This window comes from Rhinolophus hipposideros (genome assembly GCF_964194185.1).
Source record: "Rhinolophus hipposideros genome assembly, chromosome: 22".
Classification (NCBI taxonomy): Eukaryota; Metazoa; Chordata; class Mammalia; order Chiroptera; family Rhinolophidae; genus Rhinolophus; species Rhinolophus hipposideros.
In genome coordinates this window covers 24,494,432-24,515,028 of record NC_138068.1, presented here as the reverse complement: position 1 = coordinate 24,515,028, position 20,597 = coordinate 24,494,432, and the positions used below count along the sequence as shown (strand labels likewise).

At 46.5% G+C, this 20,597-nt stretch overlaps 1 protein-coding gene across 1 annotated transcript in view; it reads right to left on the bottom strand.

Annotated features, from left to right (window-relative positions):
* Positions 1-6,582: 6,582 nt before the first annotated feature.
* TGM3 (transglutaminase 3) overlaps positions 6,583-20,597 on the bottom strand; it is a gene marked incomplete at both ends in the record, with an annotated part of 29,227 nt that continues 15,212 nt past the window's right edge. Inside the window, 6 exons of the mRNA XM_081033776.1 lie at positions 6,583-6,730; positions 7,136-7,269; positions 11,093-11,250; positions 13,796-14,104; positions 17,826-18,071; positions 19,685-19,788. Of these exons, the coding sequence (XP_080889902.1) occupies positions 6,583-6,730; positions 7,136-7,269; positions 11,093-11,250; positions 13,796-14,104; positions 17,826-18,071; positions 19,685-19,788 (1,099 nt within the window). The remainder of the gene's footprint in view (positions 6,731-7,135; positions 7,270-11,092; positions 11,251-13,795; positions 14,105-17,825; positions 18,072-19,684; positions 19,789-20,597) is intronic.

The following is a 20,597-nucleotide window of genomic DNA, read 5'->3' as shown; positions in this document are numbered from 1 at the left end:
TTTCCTTTTTAACTTCTTCTTTGAACCATGGGTTATTCAGAATACTTGTCTTTAGTTTCTAAATATTTGAGGATTTTCAGATATATTTATGTTATTGACTTCTAATTTACTTTCATTGTGGCCAAAGAACATTGGAACTCTTTATAACTGTCATTCTTCTTGATGGATTGACACTTTTATCATTATAAAATATTTTTCTTTTTTTCTAGAAGTTATTTTTATAACAATTTTCATCTATTTTGTCTGATATTTGTATAGCTGCTCCAGCTTTCTGTTATTATTTGTATGGTATATCATTTCCCATCCTTTTACATTTAACATATTTCTGACTTTATACTTAAAATTGAGTTTTTATAGCAGAATATAGTTGGTTTTTGCTTTTTAAAATCCAATCTGACAATATTTGCTTTTCAATTGAGGGGTTTAGCCATTTACATTTTATTATTAGTGATTATAATAATTAAATGATTATTAATATGTTTGGGTTTTAATCTACCATCCTGCTACTTATATTTTTGTCTGTCTCATCTTTTTTTTGTTCCCATTTCCCTCTTTTCCTTCTTTATTTTTCTATTAATTGAGTATTCTTTACTATTACATTAATTGAATGTACTCAAAAATTGTCAGGAGGCTTTGGTTAGAAAGAAATCACAAAAATTTATTCAAGGATCTTAGAGTTGGCAAACTGGAAACACAACTAGGCAATTCCCAGAGTGTTCTGAAGAAGAAAGAAAAACTAAGAGTTCTTATAGTGAAGTTGTATCCTTGAGAGTCATCAGTTAGCTCTCTTATTGGTCCAAGACAGATATCAGTTGGATGTCAGGAGGTCTATATGATGGATGCCGGATGATCTGAAGGATGGGCACCAAATTGTCTGGTTGCATCTTAAGTCCTTTGTGGAGTACTCAGAGTTATCTGTAGGTTTGATGTATGTCCAAGCATCGATACACAACAAACTGATGTATCTCTAGGTATTGACGCAGGACTGGAAAGTTCAAAAGTTTAAGTCCCCAAGCTAGTTAAGAATGAGAAAAAGAAATGTTTCCTCATGCCTCAGCTTGTGTAATGTCAATAATTTAGCAACTTGGTTAAAATGACTCCAATTTATATTTTCTGTATCTTCACTCTTTCCTCACATTACACCTGCTTTGTTGGTTTATTAATCACAACTCTATGGTTTTTCATTTGTTTTATTTTCTTTTAATGTTGCTTAAGTTAATAGTGTACATCTTTAGTCTGTCTCAAATGATATTTTATCACTTCATGTAGGATATAAGAAATTTACATCAGTATAGTTCAATTTCTCCCTTCTCAGCCATTGTGCTAAGACTTTCATACTTTTTCCTTCTATAGTGTTATAAGCCCCACAACACATCACTATTATTTTTGCATTAAATGTGGAGGAGGGAACTGCTGAATTTGTTAGTGATGTAATGCCTCTATCACCAACCCATTCCTGATGACCTTACTGAGTGATGGGTGCATCCAATGTGCCCGCCAATAGAACATAGTCTTCTGGCAGGTGTAGGGGGAAGGGTCTCCTGGACCCTCATAGTATGTCAAGACCACTATGCCCACTTCCCTGAGCCTTTTAATCCCTTCCTCTACTATCTGTCATGACAATTCAACCATTTCAACTTCACTCAACAGAAACCATTACTTTTCCCAGACATTTGGAGCCACTAAGCCACAAGTTTGTACCAGCCCTGGTCCTTGCTAGGCTGTTAAATCCTGTATCACAGAAGAATGGCCCCACGTTAATAAACTTTTTCTATTCAGGCTAATGTTCCGGTCCCTTTGATCAAGTACCCTCAAATCCACGAATCCTGATCCTGTTGGCACGTGATGGCTCATGTTTGCTACTTCATTGGAGTGTAGACTCTTTATTCCCTTATTTGGCTAAACACATCCTCAGCTGAGTTATGTTGCAACTTAATATTACTTATCAGCTTGGAAGCCAAGAGAGGAGGGAGGGGCAGGTCCTGAGTGGGGCTTCCATTAACCTGCAGGGGAGAGACCTCTTCATGTTCTTCCCACATGGAGGGATATTAGATCTTAACAGGAAGGCGGGGCAACCACCTTTATAGGCTCTGAAGATTTAGATGAGTCTGGGGATCCAAGATCTTTGAGGGTGTCCACCCAGATGCAGTTTTCCCATATTGCCTGAGATGGTACATGGGATGAGGATGGGGTTCTCATTGGCACCTGAGTGGTGAGCGAGGCCATTCCAAGCTCCCATATTACTGCTTCCTTTCTTATGCTGCTGCTGGTGTCAATTGTCAGTTGGATCTTCTAAGAAATAGACACTGAGATGTGGTTAGAAGCGTAAGAGGTTTATTGTGGAAGGTACTGTCTTTTTAAAAGGGAAGAAAGCAGGATTGAGCAAGAGAGAGCTCAGACTAAGACGAAGATCTGACAAAGTCTCAGTTAATCCAACAGAGAGCCCCAGAACAAAAATTTCCCACTAGAGGAACCCAACCACAGGCAGAAATCAGCAGACCCCAGTTTCCCTACGGGCTCAGTAATTGCTCAAAGCTACTCGAGAGGAGCATTACTTGGGCTCAAAAGCTGAGCTGGAGTGCAAGGGTACTAATAGTGGGGAGTTGTCCCTTGCAGCCCAACAAGTTGTTACTTAAAGGGAGAACGAAATGACACCCATCCACGGTTGACACAAGGATAAATCAGCCTTCTTCATATAGTGGTTTTGGGACAGTATTCGAGGAGGGTGAGCACAGAAAACACAAGGCCTGTTGAGTCTTAGGCTTCAGAATACACCTGACTTCTACCATGTTCTATTGGTTAAAGCAAATCAACAGACCAGCTCAGATTCAAGGGGTAAGAAATAGATTCCATCTCTTGGTGCAAAGGAATGGCCAAAGACTCAATAAAAGAGGTGTGTTTACAGGGATGGGAGAAATTATTGTGGCCATCTTTGTCAACATCTGCCATAGCTAATATTTTTTAACCTGTACGATACACAAGGCATATTAAATCCTCATGAGGTAAGTTCTATTATTATCCTAATTTTATAAGACAGGAAAACTAGGAAAAGAGAGGTTGAGTAGCTTGATCAAGCTCACACAGCTGGAAAGTGGTGGGGACAGGTTTTGAATGGAGGCAGAGGGCACAGCAAGTACGGTTCCTGGGTCTGGACCTTTTCTGAATAATATGCTTTTGATGGTAGAGACTGTGATTCCTTCATCTCTGTATGCCTGCCTCCTGGTCCAGTGTCCACCTGGCATACGGAAGACTCTCAATGATATTAATGTAGGTGAATCAGTTAGGAAGACTTTAATTTCCATATACCCAACTAAAAGTATCTGCAACAATAAGAACATGTATTATCCCACTTAATAGTGCGTCTGCAGACTGCTGGTGTTAGGGTTGGTTAATTAAATATCTTATCAATGTCAGAGCTCTGAGTTATTTTTTCTATTTTTTCGTCTTCCCCTCATACTTATACAATGACTGCCACTGCTCGAGACATCATCAGTTACAGGACCCTGTTCAAAGGAAAAAAAGGAGCCGGGCTTCTCTTTCCCAAGTTTCCTGTTTTATCGGAAGTAAAAATCTTTCCCAAATCCTGTTAGAAAACTTTCCTTACATTCCACCAGTCAGAACTGGGTTAGGTGTCCACCTTTTGGGAAAAGGAAAAAAAGATTGTCGTGATGGGTTTTGAACCCTAGACGAAACCAGGATTCAATTAGCAAGGAAGAAGGAGGAATGACGGTAGGCCACCGAAAGTGTCTGACACATTAGCATAGTAGCTTTTGCTCTGAAGGTAGACAGAAGGGTTTCTCCATTTCATGGCTCTGTGATCTTGCACAAATGACTCAACACCTCTGAGCCTTAGCTCCCTCAAAGGTAACAGGGGGGATGTTAGTATCCATCCTATAGGTTTGTTGGGATGATTAAATCAAGTATTGACTATAAAGTGCTTGGCTCAGGGCCTGGCATTTAGTAAGTGTTTTCCAGAGGCAGTGATTAACTGTGTATTAAATTGCATTATTTCTTCAAATGTGTAAGGGTGGGACTCAATAAGAATGACAGTTAAAAAAAGACATAGAAGGGATTCTCATGACTCATACTGTTCCTTTCAAAGATTCATGGGTACAAGTGTGCACTTGAATACAAACACTCATTCATCTATCAGACCTATCTATCTGTGTGCATTGGCTGAGGACTCTCTGCCTGGGTAAAGAATGCAGAAACGAAGGAGGTCTGGTCTCTGTCATGTAGGTCTCTGACAGACTAGTCAGACCTACATTCAGGGTTGATGTGTCAGTGGTGGAGGTGTGCTGCTCCGTGCTCCCTTCAATAAGAGACCTGCTGGCCAGTGGCATGGAGTGTCTCTAAGACCTGCCTCAGCTTTGGAGCTGAGGCCATGCGTGTACGTGGCCACTGCTGCCGCGTGGCGATGTCTGAGTGAGACATCTTGGGACTTCCCATCTATTCCTTCCTGCTGGATGAACCGTGAACATTTTTTTCTGAGCTGGAACAGCTAACCAGAACCACTAGGTGGAAGCTACAAGTGGAGGATGACAGAGTCATTAGACAAAGGAGCCTGGGCCCCTGAACTGCCTCCTTTGGCTCTTACACAAGAGAGAAATAAATGCCCATCTTGTTTAGGACCTTGGCATTTTGGGTTTCCTTGCAATGACATTTGACTATATACCCTACCCAAAGCCACCTAATTCTGGGGTTCAGTTAGCGGGTCCACTTGCGTCTCAATTGCAGTCTCCAACTTCAATTCCATTAGAAGTAAATGTAGCATTGTGGCCTTTGTCTGCTATGCTTTTGTTTTATTGCTAAAATTCTTCAGAATCCAAGTGGGGTAGAAGGATGCTATTAGGTAGAAGACATGTGCCTAGGCTTAGTTACAAACTCCACATGGATTTTTAATGTGGTACCTAGAGGGCGGAAACCAGAAGGCAGGGATCATGATGTTGTTGATTTTCAAGCTCTCTGGATCCCGTGGCTCCGCACAGAGCCTGGGACAAGTTAGGATCTCAGGAAATGCTTGCTGACAAGTCTGATGCTTGAGAGAATTAAGGTCTCACATGGATGGGAGGAAATGGAAAGCTCTGCACTTCTTTCTTCCTATCAGAAACCAATGCAGAAGTCTATTTCATCCTAACCTCCTCACTAGGGAAGGGGGCAGTCTCTCAGGAGGAACTGAACATGCCATCTCCAGGCTGAGTCAAGGGGCAAAGAAGGCCCCAAGAACACTTGGAGTGAGCGGTGAAGTTTGTAAGCGAGAGACAGGCCCGCCACTTGCAGTTGGAGGCCTGCTGTGCGGCAGAGACCGGGAGGTGTGGCTGTGTCCAGACACCGGAGCTGTGGCCTGCTCAGAGTTCCTTGACATTGGGGCAAGTGACAGACGCAGGAGGAGGCGAGGACAGTGCCTCCTGAAAGCCTGGGTGAGGCCCGAGCTACGCATGGAGAGAAAGCTTTGAGCTGACTGTGACGTTGGACTGGTCCTTCAAATTCAGAAAGTGAGGTATGATTGCCAAAATGGTGCCATCAGCACAGGTGACAGGAAAGATATGGGCTATACTTGGGGTTATTTCAAGGGCAAAGACTAAGGAACCATCAGAGCGTGTGTGAAGGCAGAGAAGATTCCCATTGAGTTAGCAGTGCTGTGGCCACCGAAAGTAGCACGTTTTCTCCTGGCTACAAGAGGAGGAGTGTGGCACGAGGAGGAAAGAGCCCAGCATAAACAGAGGCCAGGCTACAGAGGACTCCTGCTCTGCTAAAGAGCTCCAGTGAAGACTTTGAAGTCCCTTTTCACTCTGATGCCTGTAGAGGGCTCTAAAAGAGAGTGCTCGGCCACAGAGAGAACACTTAAAGCCTGCATGACAAGGAGCTCACTGCTAAGGCAGCCTAATCTAGTTTGGGACATCAAATCAGAAAGTTTTCCTAAATTGACTTGAAATGTCTCCCTAGTTTTGCAGCTGGAGACACACAAAGCAAGCCCACTCCTTTTGGGCATTGGAATGTGGAGAACAAGTCTTCCCAAGGTCATCCCTTCACAGGAAGGACATGGCCCCGGCCATTCTCTCCTTTTCTACCACCTTAGGTGAAGGAGCAGTCTTGAAGAGCCGATGCTGTGTGATTGCACTCTTTTTAATGTTTATTTTGAGTGCAAGAGTGTGAGTGCCATGACAGAAGGTTAACCATCCCCTCCCCTCCACAGGGGCCCCACGCTGGAACAGGAATGTCCCAACTGCAGGCTTGGGATCAGCAAACAGTCCAAACTGGCTTCTCCCTGGTATGCATTCAGAGAGTTGCTGGGTCAGGTACCATTCATCCTGCTGCAATGGTGGGTGGGAGGGCTGAGTGGGGCCTGGGGCTCACAGAGCAGGCAGCCACAGGGAGAAGCAGCCAGGGAATGTGAAAAACTGATCAAGTCTCGGGTCGGGGTGGAGCCAGGCCAGCCTGGGAGTGAGGGAACAGGGTGTGCTGGAGGCTGGAGCTGCTCGTCCAGGAAGCCTTAGGGAATGGAGTGGCTTTCCCAGGCTGGACAGGTGAGCCCTGCCTGCTCCATGGTACCCAAGTTTGTATGTGGGTCACCCGGGCCCTTCACTCGGCCACATCAATGGACAGCATAGCCTTGATTGCAGGAAACTTGTTGCAGGAGAAATCAGCGAGCAGCTGCTTGGTGCCACTCCGTGTGGGCATGATTTCAAAACGCACCCGGGACCGCTCCTTGGGGCGCAGGGTTGGCACACTGTTGGGGAAGAGCACGAGTCAATATTGATGGTGAGATTCACGGACCGCAGACTGGATGGGCCTCTGCGGCCTCAAGTCCTGCTCTGGTTGGGACCGGACAAGGTCACTGCTCCTTTAGTTCCCTCTCACTGCCACCCTGAGTCACCAGATCCCTCCAGCCCTGGGACCGCTCAGCAGGTGGAGGTAGGGGTTCCATGATCTCCCAAATATGCTAAGCCCTGAGGACCAGCTCCAAGTTCTGGTGCCTTAGACTTCCTGAGAGTTCAAGTTTGGTGAAGCCCCAAACCAAGGGCAAATGTGCATGCCTACATGCAGATTCTCGAGTTCCAAGGCTAGAGAAGCTCTGTGTGCCCAGCGCCCCCCTCCGACCACCCCACCTGGGCCCTTTAAGCCTGGGACTCACTCGATCTTGAGGTTGCCCAGCAGCAGGCCGCTCCCTTCCACCATCAGCACGCAGTTCTTCACTGGCTCGTCCAGCGGGTTGGAGAACAGCATCTGTACGTTCACAGGCTTCCGCACCTTGGCCCGCTCCAGCAGCTACGGGGGGAGAGGGGTTGACAGTCAGCACACTTGATGCTCGGCTCACCTGCCATTCGGTGAGAGCTGACAGGGCTGGCTGGGTGACTGGGTCATGGGGAAGATGTCACTGAGGACAAAGGCACGCAGGACTTCCTAAGTGTCAGCGACATTCATGCAGGGGGTTCCTAGGAAATTGCTATGATCCTCATGCTACAGACAGGACTCCCTTGCTGAGGGGGAAGGCGGCACATTGTAGTGGCTGAGAGCACTTTAACTTCCCTGCCGGGTTCACCATCCCTTTTCCAATTCACCTCGGGAAGGGCATCCACTTCTTCCCAGGACAGCCTGGTTCCGCTGCGGCCTACTCTGAGTGTTGGGAAAGGTTTCATTCTGAACTTAATAACAGTTCTTTCCTTGAACCTCACTCCCTGGTCCTGTTTCTTCCCTTCAAGGCTGGAAGCCCCCTCTCTGAGCTGCTCTCCACAGGACGCGGTGTTGGGCCCCCATTTCAATTCAGGTCATTCTCTTCTGATGACACCCTATCTAGTGATATCCTTCAAACTTCTGGAGCCCAGAGTTTCCTTACATGCTATCTTGTGGCCTGGACAGGGCTCCAACATTGCACTGTCCTTGGTCAGAGGCCAGAGAAGCCTAGGCTTCCAGACAGAAAAGCAAACCTGGATGATTTGTTTGCTTCCAAAAAGAAAAGCTTGTGGTTCTGCCAAGAAGCAGACATGACTGGGTCTTAACTTCTTTGTCTGATAAATGGACTAGTCATCCCTTCCTGCCTTCTTCTGTGGGATAGGAGGGCCCGTATGAGATCATGGATGGGAAGAAAGCTGAAATTGTATAGAAACTGAAATTGTATGGTTGGTGGATTTCTTTTCTTCTTCTTTTGAGGACCACTACAGGGGGCTGCTTTTTGTGTTTCTTTTTCTTTTTCTTGCCACGAATCCTTATAGCAACCGTTTTACAGTACGAACGGTATAGTTCAGAAAGATTGAATAGCCAGGGCCTCCCTGGTTTCAGAGCGTTTGCTCTCCTCACTAGTAATGCCTACCAATAATTTGTGCGTAACTAAAACATTTTAGAGACCATGGTCTATACCATAATTTCTCCCGTGGAACTCATTTCAGTGTATGACATAATTTGAAGGGTGAAGCATAATTTTATGCCCTTGGGTTACAACAAGACTACATGAATGGTGCCATGTTTTTCACATTGATATTCAATTTGAGAGTTCCATGTACTTGTTTTTCTTTCTTTATTGTTGTTCACCACCCTGTCCTATTGGCCGAAATCTGTACATGCACCCAAAGGAGAGGATAAAGGCCACTAGAAACCAGTGTGTGATAGTGGTCCCTGGATGAATAAAGGACATCACCCTTTGGCAAAACGTTCAGATTTCATGGTTCAGATTCTACAGTGTAAGGACCTCACTGCTAAGGGCCAATCAATGCCAGATAAGATAATGGGGTTTTACCCCAATTCGTATTTTTTCATACAGATCACCCTTATAAGATTGAAAAACTGCACCCTGCTCTGAATGAGCTATGCAGCAATTCATTCAGTTAAGACAAGGAAGGATGTCTTGATTCTCTGAAAGCCCAAGTAGAGGAGAGAATGTGTTAGGAGGAAATACACACAAAGAGGCCCACAAGAAGGAAGACCAGATGGCTTTTAACAAGATTCAAGAAGAAAGTTCTCGATGGTATATTTCCAGCCTGTATGCATTCTGATTTCCTTTTACAGACTCTTTAAAGACAAAGCAGACTTGATATGGAAATCCAAAAGATGTAACACAAAAGTATTGAATAAAAGATAAGGCTATGAGAAGGGTTGAGAATATTAGATAAGAGATTATAATGGGGAGAAACCTAAACTTCATTTAAGCATGGATCATTTTAAAGCAGAATTGTTTTCATAACTGAACTGGCTGTTACCCAGCCTCGTTTACCAGCCTCAGGAATGAGAATAAGGACTGGGCTGTCCATCAAGTCTTCAGTGACAGGGCACATTTCTTGGAAATGCCCTGGGAAGCAGGGGAGGCCTTAACACACAGGGAACAAGTATGGACAGACAATGAAAACTATGGGTGGCGAAGAATGCCAGCCTGGAGCCAAGTGTCTCTGTTCCAGGGGAGAGAGATGTTTTTGTTTCACAAATACCGATTATCTTCTATGATATGGCAGGGGAGGCATTGATGGCCCTGAGCATGGGGAGCACCTACGCTCATGCAGTTTATGTCTGCTGGAGATAGCGACCAAGCAATTGCACAAATCAAGGTATAACTTCAACTAATACAAATGCCGTGAAGCAAGAGGACACAGGCTCAAGAGGTGTTTAACTGGAGACCAGGCTGAATTTTGTGGGGGAGGTGTGGAAGGTCAGGAAAGGCTTCCCTAAAGAAATGACATCCTACAAGGAAACTGTTTTATCATCCCCGTTACAGAGTTGGAGCAACTGAGACTCAGAGATTAAGGGACATACGCAGGGTCACTGCTGATAAATGACGGGGCCTGGATACAAGGTTATAAACCCAAAGGTTGAACTACTGCCCCGCTCTGCTTTCGCCTAAACTGGCTGTCCAGTCCCTGACTCTCTAGCTCCTGAGAGGGAGGGTCACCCTGCCCATTCTGAAGCACAGGACAGACTAACCAGGACAGTGAAAGGGCTCAATCTCAGGCTAACTGCATGGCTGTAGGAGCCTTGGGTCCTCCTGACCTCTGTCTGAGCTCCCTGTGGCCAGGGTGCAGCTTGGGAAGATGGGACCAGGGTATCCACAATTATCCAGCTCCTCTAGAAATCTGGGGCTCAAGAGGCTGGCAGCATTGTGATGGAACAGAGAAAGGCAATCACTACCTAGACAGGTGGGGCACACGGTAGCTACAGCAAACGCCTGACCCATGAGGCTAGGCTGTCTGTGGGACCTCAGGGGAAGACCCCATCTCCTCTGCCTGCCCTTGCCTGCCAGTCCCTAACCCTTTAAGTTTGTGTTGTCTGGTTCTGGTGGCCTACACCCTGGGCTGAGGGGCCGGCAGGCCCAGGGGCTGGAGAGGAGGGACAGGCTTAGAGTCAGCACAAGTACTCCTGGCCCAGGCACCGAGGAAGGGATAGAGGGCCCCAGGAGCCTGGGAGCAGAGCCCGAAGCCAGAGCAGAGAGGCAGCCTCATTTTCCACCACTGTGAAGATGCTGCTGCTGGGTCCGGACGTGCTGGATGTCTTGGGAAGGGCCCTGGGCTGGGAGTCCCAGGGCCTGATGTCTAGCCCTGGCTCTTGCAGTAACTATCAGTTCTTTCTCTCTGGGTCTCAGTTTACTCTTGTGTGAAGCGTCAGAGTATGGGAGCATGAGACTAGGCTCCTAAGAGCCCACAGTTGTGTAACTCTGGGGTCTAGAGAGTGGAGCGATACATGTGAGTTGTGCCCATTTTTGATCTGCTCTACAAATATGTGTGGGGGCTGGGCTGTGATCTCCCTGCAGGCAGAACCCAGCTCCTGGGGCCCTCTGTGATTCTGGAGTCTGGCATGGCCCAGGGCACAGCAGACGCCCAGAGCGGAGTGGGTGGAAGAGTGAACAGAAGAGTCCCTCCAGCAACTACTGAGCTGCTCCCCCCAGTGGCTCTAGGACTGGAACCAAAGAAGACACAGGGCAATGTGCCCGTTTATCTCACTGGCCAGGGAACAAGGTTTGAGCAGGATCTCTTGGAGGATCCGTTTGGCAGAGACTGGACCAGAGCTGAGCCCAGTCCTCTGCCCCTCTCAGCAGGGAAGGACCTTCCTTGTGGTCTGGGAGGGCCATGGCGCACAGGGCTGGCTGGGGTCGCCTTCCCCACCCCTTTACCTCCAGGGTCAGGGTGGGGTTGTCCAGGATGACATCCCTTTCCACCACCACCTCAGCCTCGTCGGAGGCCTGGCATATGGCTGTGGTCCGGATCATGTTGTCCGCTTTCAGGTACTTCTCATACTGAGCGTACGTGATCTTCACGGGATGTTGTATTTCTGGAAGGAGAAGCCAGGGGAGCAGAGTGAGAGGGAGTGGGGTTGGCTTCTGAAACCTTTTTCAAAGCTGATACCAAGTCAAGTCAGTGCGAGCAGGCCAGGAATATCTGTAGCCCAGGGCTTGACTGAGTCCTCCCTGGGCCAACCCTTGTGGGAAACACCCCCCTCTCCTGTGCAGGCTCTAGAGGAGGGACCAGGGAGAGGCCAGGACTGTAGCTGGCTGGGCAGATTCCCAGGAGGACAGGCTTATAGGGGCTGAAGCTTCCTCCACATCCAGAAAACGTCAGAGGGCAAATTTCCTTCTAAGGGGCAAGGGAAGAATACAAATGTTAACTGATTGCTTAGTGATGATAGCAATAATGATGACAACACAGTAAAAACTAGGGAGGGAAGCCAGGGATTGGCAAAATGAGAGCTCGGGATCCTCCCAGTTCATTCCATAGCCTGGGATTCTACGGCAGCAGTGTTCGAAGCACCTCCCCGCCTCGGGTCTCTTCTGCTCCCAAGTCGTCTGCACGTATCAGTCAGACAAGGCTTCAGAAGAACTTTTGTTTTTCTTTTCCCAAATCATGTCACTCCTGTTCCATGTCACCTCAAAAATCTTCCGTGGCTCATCACTAAATAAAATTCAGATCCCTCAATCTGGCCCTGCATCACTGAGCCCAACTCACCTCTCCCTTAACTACAATTTTTTACTTATATATATATATATATATAGTTACAAGAAGTGGAGTTCAGCATTAGGAATAGAGACAGTGGAAATGTAATAGCTGTGTGCCATGTCAGAGGGGTAGTGGATGGGGGGAGGGGGGTTGTCACTGTGAGAGGGATATAAATGATGCAGGTCTAGTACATTGTTTTGTACACCTGAAACTAACCAAAAAAAAGGAAAAAGAAAAAAGAAAAAGAAAGAACCTTCTGCACCTCTCATTGTTCCTTCTCAGGACAGGCACATTGTCACCTCCCTGCTTTGACTCACATTGTTCTCTCAGGTGGAAATGCCTTCCCCAGCTTATCTCCATTCATCTGGCTCCTCCCCAAGCTTTAAGGCTCCCATCTGGTACCACAGACCACAGGTACCTCTCCTTTCTCTGTGGTCCAGGGCAGCCCCATCTCTCCACACTGTCATGCTCGGTGGCCTGGAGACACCCCTTTGAGGTAAGGCTGTAAGGAGGAAGCTGCCTCTGCTTTTAGAGAAATTTGTCTGGAGACATTTGCCCAGTCTGCCCCAAATGAAGATATGACAGGCCCTTGCATCACCTGGTCCAACCCTCTCAGACAGTGAACACTGAGGCTCCCTTCTGAAAATGGCTGAGGACTTCTTAACAGGGTCACTTGGAAAGTAGGTGACAGCATCCGGACCAGTTCACCTGTTTCCTCGCCCCTTCCCATTTCATTAAACCTCTTGCAGAAGTTTTTTTTTTTTTTAACCATTTCTCTCATGTGAATTACTTTTGGCCTACAAAGACAGCTCTTCTCTTGAGCTCTGAAGGTGAACAACAGCTAGGTAGTTGCTTTTGGTATGAGGAAGATTTCTGCTAAAATTCAGCCAGAAGTCAGGTTGCTAGGGGACTGCCGCCTTCTGACAGGTAAAACGTGTCTCAGGTTCCTCTGCAGACAGACTTCTTTCAAGATGGACTGTGTAATTAATCAGTTTTTATTATTTCTTTCTGTGAAGCAAATCACCACCCCACCCTTGTTAATCTTCTCTGTAAGTCTCAACTTTTCATAACAGCTTGAGGGATTTTGCCAGTGTGGGCACACCTGCGTTGTAATCCTTCCAGGGCACCAGCCTTTCCCTGCTCCGCCTGCTCCCTTCCCGTCTATGCCACCCAAGAGCAAGGAGTAACTGTTCCTCCCAAATTCTCAGACCTCCAAGAAAACCCATTGCTGTCGTCAGGAAACTCCACTCACTCCTGGACAGCTGTGGGGAACATTAGGCGAGGGTACAAGACCCTGTGGTACATTGCAACACTTCTAGGTGAAAAGTGATTCATTGTGGGGTGGGGTGGGTGGGCGTGGCATGTGGGGGATGGAGGTGGCAGCAGTATGTCCTAGAAAATGGGTGTGGAAGGTGGTACTCGATGTAGCATCAGGAAACCTAGGACCAAGAGCCTGGCATCGCCATTTACTAGCTACGACACTTAATCTCTTTGGCGAATCACAATCTCTCCAAGCCTCAGTTTTGGCCTCTGTAAAATGGGGATACTGAAATCTGTCCTTTACAGAAAGTCAAATGAGGTAGTCTATAAGGAAGCACTCTGCACACTGTGGGAAGTGGTATATACCTGTAAGGGATAATGTGGTATGTCTATTAATCCCCCAAGGCTCCCTCCTTCCTCACTGAGGGCATAAAAGGATTTGGGTTGGCACCATGCGTCAGCAACTTCCAAAACTTCAAAATCTAAGGCTTCACCGCAGAGGCCCCGTGCTGTTTGATCTTTAGACGATTGAGTCAGTTCCGATAGGAACTCTCCAACCCCAACAGAGTATCAGTGACCTTGGATGCATGGTGCCTCAACAACCTAGAGGAAGAATGAGTTACCTTCTTCAGGGTCCAGAGATATTGTGATGGAGTCCTTCCACACTTCGTGTACAAGCGTGCCATTGTACACGATGGTCCAGGCAGTCATGTTTACTGTCACTGTCTTCATATCTCTCGTCAGGTTTTTCACCAAGAGGGCTAGGTTGACTTCTTTGCCCACTGCTAGTATGCCATTGACCTTGAACTTGCCAGAGATGCTGGGCTCCCGTTCCTCATTTGTCCTGCCTCCTGCAGATGTTGGGCCAAATGAACTGTTGGGTTTAAGTTTCCCCACAGCTTTTTCGAACACTTTTCTTTCCTGGCTGGAACCTATGTGGGGGGAAAAGAGAGAAGCATCTCAGAGACGCAGTGGTAACCTGGACAGAGGACAGTGTCCTGCCTGGAAAGTGGCCTGGGACTAACACTGGTTCTGCTGCTGTACAGTGATTCTGACCCAAGCAAGTGTCCAACTTCTCCAGGTCACCATTTCGTCCTCTTTAACATTTTCGCTGCGACCTTCATCTATAGTTGAATGCTATTTCCATGCCGCTGACTGCGGTGTTTGGCTTTACCCCAGGAACTCAGTGTTCCAGAAGGGCAGTTTAAGAAAACGGATGTACATTTTTCTATATTTTTGTATTTTTCAAGAATGAATAATGATAGGAAATGTTTATACTTTAAAGTAATCATTGATTTTAACAAAATGTAGTACCTTAACTGTATTTACTTAAAAATATAAATATTGTAATTATTTTCTGTGGGTTTTTGACACATATTGGAGAACAAATTTGAAATCAGTTAATGCAGTGAAAAGGTTACGGTAAGGCTCTCAGACCAGCCAGTCTATGGTGCTTTTCCAATCAGCTCTAAATTTCTAAGGAGCTGTATGTAAGGAAAGCTTTCTCAGCAACAGTATAAAATTACTATATGGCTTGATATTTTTGCTTAGGTTAATTAGGTTAGATTTCTTTCTTTGTTTTTTTTTTTTTGAATAAAAGTTTCCTTGTAAGACTTAAAGAACAAACAGATAATTTAAAAATAAATAAAAACTGAGCTGAAAAGGTTTGAATGAGTTCACAGGCTAAATAAATAAATAAATAAGGTTATGATTTAGAATTGGCTTCAGTAGAATTTCTTTCAAACCAATTTACCGTGTTATTCTGCTTTGTTTCTAAAGGTGTTTTGGAGTTGAAGAGCGTTACTTTTGTCTGGGTCAGCTGACAGTAACTTCCCATGGTTGGTATGGTTCCAAGTTATGACTAGTTATGACTAAATTGTCAAGAGAGTTCAGGTTTCAGACACACAAAGGATGTGTTTCCTGACTGACTCAGATTGTGGGTCCCGCTGAATGTGATGGTATAAACATCCCGCGGAGAACAGCCATGATGAATGCTAAAGTTCATGGCTGTTGGGCACTAAGAGCTGAGTGATAAACTCCAAATTTCTGAGCCAGTGTTGAGGTCCCTGCCTTGATCTGAAGATAGAACCACTATCAATGGGAAGGTATTGATCTTCCAGGAACATGGACAGAGGTACACAAGGAATTACCATGTTTACATCTGCAGACCGTATTTATGGCTTCTACCTTCCTCAACCAACCTGGGAAATTTTTCAGACTCCAGATGACTTATTATAAGCACGTTCCCCATACGTTACATGTAAGAACTGGCTGAGATCTCAGAGACCAATTCATCCAAGCCCAGCATGCTAGAATGAAGGCTCTAAGCAGGGAAGTGACTGGTCCAAGTGACAAGTCTAATCTGGAGATTAGAAGCAGAGAGGGAGCCAGTCTTCACGACCCCATAGTTCAAGGTTCCTCCCACACTCCCTACCGAAAAGGAGGCAGGCAGCCAGATTACCCGAACTGGTAGCTCCTGGTGGGCTGGGTTCCTTTTGGTGACTTCCCATTCTCCAGCCGAGTTGTAAGTCCACACCCAGGGCTGATGTCTGCGCAGGGAGCAGAACCTTCTGTGCCCAGGACCTCAGAGCTGGTGTGTTTGCACAATGAGGCTCAGAGCCTAGATACCTATATAGGTCACCTGCTGGGCTTACTCAAGACTAAGCTTCCTGCTACTGTTTTCTCTCTTGGTGTTACTATTGCACAAATGCTTAGCAACCCATTTTATGAGCTTTTCTTCCCTAGGGCCCTCAGAGACAAACGCATCATTAGGTAAGGAGAACTGGGCAACAACAGGCAGGGTGATGAGCCCTGCTGTCACGCAGGGGCTGGGGCGTTGCCAGGAATCCTGCAGGGATTCTCTCCAACCTGGCTAAAACCTGGCCCCTCTTCATTGTTTAGAAGGTTTGGCTGGGACAGCCAGAGCCCCCAAGAAATAGAATCAAGGCATGACAGTAAGGTAGGGCACGCCCACAGAGTCATATATTCAAGTAAGCGGTGCACTTCAAAAGTCAGCTTGGGAGGTCATTATTCCAATGAGGCTGCAGATGTTCAAACTGGAAAAAAAAATCACCACTATTTGTGAAGTCCTCACTCTGTGCCAGGCACTGCACTCAGTGCTTTAGAAACACCAGTTCATTTACATCCTACTGAAGACGGGCATCGCTACTGTCATTCTACAGGTGAGGAAACAGGGGATCAGGGATCCTAAGAATCATGCTTGAGGTCGCATAGTTCTACGTGGTAGGACTGGAGTTCACCTCTTGCCCTGGGTGGTTTGTTCTCTGGCCCCTTCGCTTGTTTCCACGTCATGACATCACTGAAAATGCTTGTCTTCTATCTGCCTTCCCCTCTGATCTATGAGCTCTTCAAGGGCAGGAGCCTCTGTTGCCTCCCCAGAGCTGAGCACAGAGCAGGCGCTGGTGGAGGTCTCAGTCCATGTTTATTGACTGAGAGAAGGGCCATCTGATCCCGACAGTGCGAATAGCTTGCAGAAACAGATGGGCCAAATTGAGGTCACTAATATTCATTGCCCTAGAGTTGTGCCTGCAAATGTCCACAAATACCACTACCCAGAGGGTCATGCAACTGAACTTGGAGCCAGACCCTACCTCCTGTGCTCAGGGTTTCTCTTTTGTAAACTGCAGCCAGCACCAACAGCTAGCAGTTGCACAGTTGTAGGGTTTACTTTAGGATGTATTGTGGGCACCTTTCTGAGAGCACTTTTCTTGACCCCTCAGAACCAACTGTGAGGAGCCACTGAAGCAACTATTTCAAAGTATTTTAGAAAGAGTGAAACATTGGCTCTCTTAAGGAATGGACTGGCCTGCTAGAGCAAGCATTAATTTACTTTGGGCTATTTCTAAAAATGAACATCCCCTGCAAATGTAGAACTTTTGTCACAATTGAGAATCCTCAAAGAGAGAGGTTGCTGACTTTGAAAGCAACTTCCAAAATAGAGCGACAAGAGTCATTTGAGTTAAAGGTAGCCTGATAGCAACTAGCCTTCCCGGTGACTTTCGAGGGGCCAGCACTCATGTAGATGCTTAAGATTTCAGGGGCATGGGAATTCTCCTTGTGATGTAGTCCCACCTCATCTGGTTTCTTGGGAGGCCTCCGAAGTGAACACAGCACAAGCCCATGTCTTTGGAGTCTTTGTCCATTTCTTTGTTCAGAGAATGTTTTCTGTCTGTGTTTCTTGGAGGCTAAGGGAGGGGGTTGACTGAATAATTTCTCCTAAAGGCCTTGGGAGCCTCTCATGGGGACCATGTTTCTCCCTGTGCTATTTAATCATTGTGCTGTCACCCCAGGTATGCAATTGGCAAAAGACCCAGCTGAAGATGAGCTGGAATGACAACTGCCTGTGCCCTGTGGCAAACTTCCTCTGGCGCCAGTCTGCCCATGACAGTTCTGTCCCCACCGAAAACAGTCTGGGAAGTTGGGTGTTAGGTGCCAGAGAGCAGTCTTACCATTCAGGCAGAACTGGCTGAGCTTGCCCAAGGCCACAGAGCACGTGTGGGGCAAAAACCACATGGCTGATCCGACAGTGCAGTGCTCTGATACTCATCCAGTGAGTTTACTCTTTCCCACTTTAAAAGTTCTCTTGCCACCATCAATCCCCTAGTGCCACAGCCTCACCAGTGCCCCTCTTACCTTCTGGGTATTTGTATTTCTCGGTGACGTCCATGCGAGAGTAGCTGCCTACAGCCTTGGTGCTGATGTACTTGCCAATGGTGTGAGGGTCCAGGGAATTCTGCTTCTGGTTGCCGCGATGGGAATCGTAGATCCAGGTGATGCGGTCGGCATTCACCTCCGCAAATACGAAGGGCATGTCGAAGTCCAGGTTCACGTCCCCCTCGCGGATAGCCATAACGGAAGCGGGACCGCACTGGAACACCCCTGGCGGTCAGAATGCAGAGGTTAGATGCATGCCAAAGCAAGGCCCATCTTCAACAGCCCACCCTAGGGCCTGCTCTTCGGGGGGCCATCCACAGCCACCCAACTCCCCTGTTTCTATCCTGCCAAACTCCGTCAGCCCCCACAGTCTGCCCTCCTCATTTGACACTCAGCACAAACGGTGCTACTGTTATCTTCTGCAATAGTACCCTGGTCTGACTTCATCTCTTCAGAAGACTGGCCCAATCCTACGTGTACATTCTGTGGGTGCGTACTAACCCACTGCCCTAGATCTGTTTCTGAAAGAGGAAAGTCTAGCTGTCTCATGCTCAGGGTTGCCTCTTTTCTATCTCTGCAAATCATTCTTCCCAAATCACTGCCTCCCTGTTCCTGGAAGAGTTTCCTGAACACCCAGACCACAGGGGTCTCTCGCTCCTCTGAGCTCCCAAACCCTGTCACCTCTCTTCTCTCGCCTTCAGCATGGGTAGCTCAGATAAATAGACAGACAGACAGACAGACAGACAGACAGATATATAGATACATAGATAGATAGATAGATAGACAGATAGGTAGGTAGATAGTTGAATGAATAGATGGATCTAGATTAGATGTAGATATAGATATATAGATATAGTTTGACTCATGAAGTGCCCAGCCAAAAAACAGCAAGGTACAACAGAAGAAAAAAAAGAGAATTATTGCGTTTTATTGACAAAACAAATAAACAGAAAAGATACACACTTTTATATGCCTGGAACAGTCACTCTCAACTTTCTTTTTACCATGACCCTTAAAAATAGATAGATTTTACATCTTGGCACATATATGATCCTAAAACAAAAGTTTTACAGGACAATATTTGTTCTTACTATGTCCATGGACCCTGATATTTAATTTCTTTTCCTTTCCTTCAACCCACTCCTTTACCTGCCATCCTATTTCATTTCTTAAAATGATGGTCATAACCTACTGACTTCATTTTATAACCACTAATGGGTTACAGTGAAAAGTTTGAAAAGCAGTGGTCTAGAAAACAAGTGGAGGGTTACCATCCCACCCCTAAGTCCCCCAGTCTAATCTCATTCATTGTTTCTGGTAGAGAAACTGCAGTTGGGAGAGGGGGTAAAACTTAATTTTCATTGTAAGTCCTTTGAGAATGGTTTGAAAAACTTTTTTAACCATGTGTACATATTACTTGTATAATTAACTTTTTCTTTTTTCTTTTGTTAAGTTTGAAAGAAACAACTGAAAATGAAGGTAACAGACAATCCTGTGCTGGGAGGGACAGACTACTAGAGGCAGTGCAGGAAAATCACTGTTGGCAGAGGACGACGTCTTTTCCTTGTTGCTTGGCATGTGCCGGGGGCTCCGCTGCAGTGATGGCAGCTATGTGGGCACAGGCAAGGCACTCAGTTAAATAGCAGCCTGAGCCAAGCAAAATTAGGAAAAGAAATCTACCTGGAAAGTATTTTTGTTTTAATCCCATTGTGCTTTCAGAGATGGAGAGGACTCAGGTGACTTTTCTGTGCCACGGTTCACTACTATAAAAACTGAAAGGCTGTGATGTAGAGCCAAACCCAGAAAAGGGGGCCATCAGTAGGCCAGCAGGGGGTTACCTTGGCTTCTCTCCTGGGGGGTGGCGTCCAGAACCTGCCATCCGCTGTACGAGGGGCCCAAGTCAGTCCGCACAAACCAGGCTTCGTTCCAGACGTGGAAATTCCTACAGACAGAACCACAGACTGCAGAGCTTGCCCAAGGCCACCAAAGCAGGTGAGGGGCAAAAACCACATCTCTGATCTGATAGGGCAGTGCTCTGATACTCCTCGAGTGAGTTTACCCTGTGCCAGTTATTGCGCTAAACCTTGGCGCGCATTGCCTCTCTTAAATTCTCACAGCACTATGAAATGGGACCTATTTTTATGCCCATCTTATAAAAGGGGAAACAAGGCTCAAAGAAGTCAAGCAGCTAACAACGGCAGAATCAGTTTGGACCCAGGTATGCCTGACTCCAACACCGAGGTCCTTGACCATCATGTTCTGCCTGTCTGAGGAGCAGAGTGGATCTAGGTTAGAGCTAGAGACTCAGCAGGAAAACCCACATGGTTTTCTTTTGTGTATCCTACCGGAGGACATTACACTATTTGGTGCGGGCTGAAAATGAATGGGCCTACATCAAAAATGACACATCTGGCTAAGAGCCACACAGTCTTTGGCTGAGGTCTGGATTGAAGAATGACATATACCAGTCCTAACATGTGCTTCATCAATGGTATCCCCTCATCTCACAATCAGTACGTCTCAGTCACAGATTCCCTCCCTCACCAGGTATAGCCAATTAGCTAAAGTCTTATTCATTCTTGATTCTGCCCTCTCCTCTCCACTCCCACAGCAAGTACATTAACGGTGGCATTTTGGGGTTCAACTAGGAGAAAATATAAGTCCAACATAAGTCCAAGTCCTAGCTAACTTGAAAAAAAATTATCTATACTCACGAGGCAAAGAAGATGGATTTAAGCAGAGACCCAATTT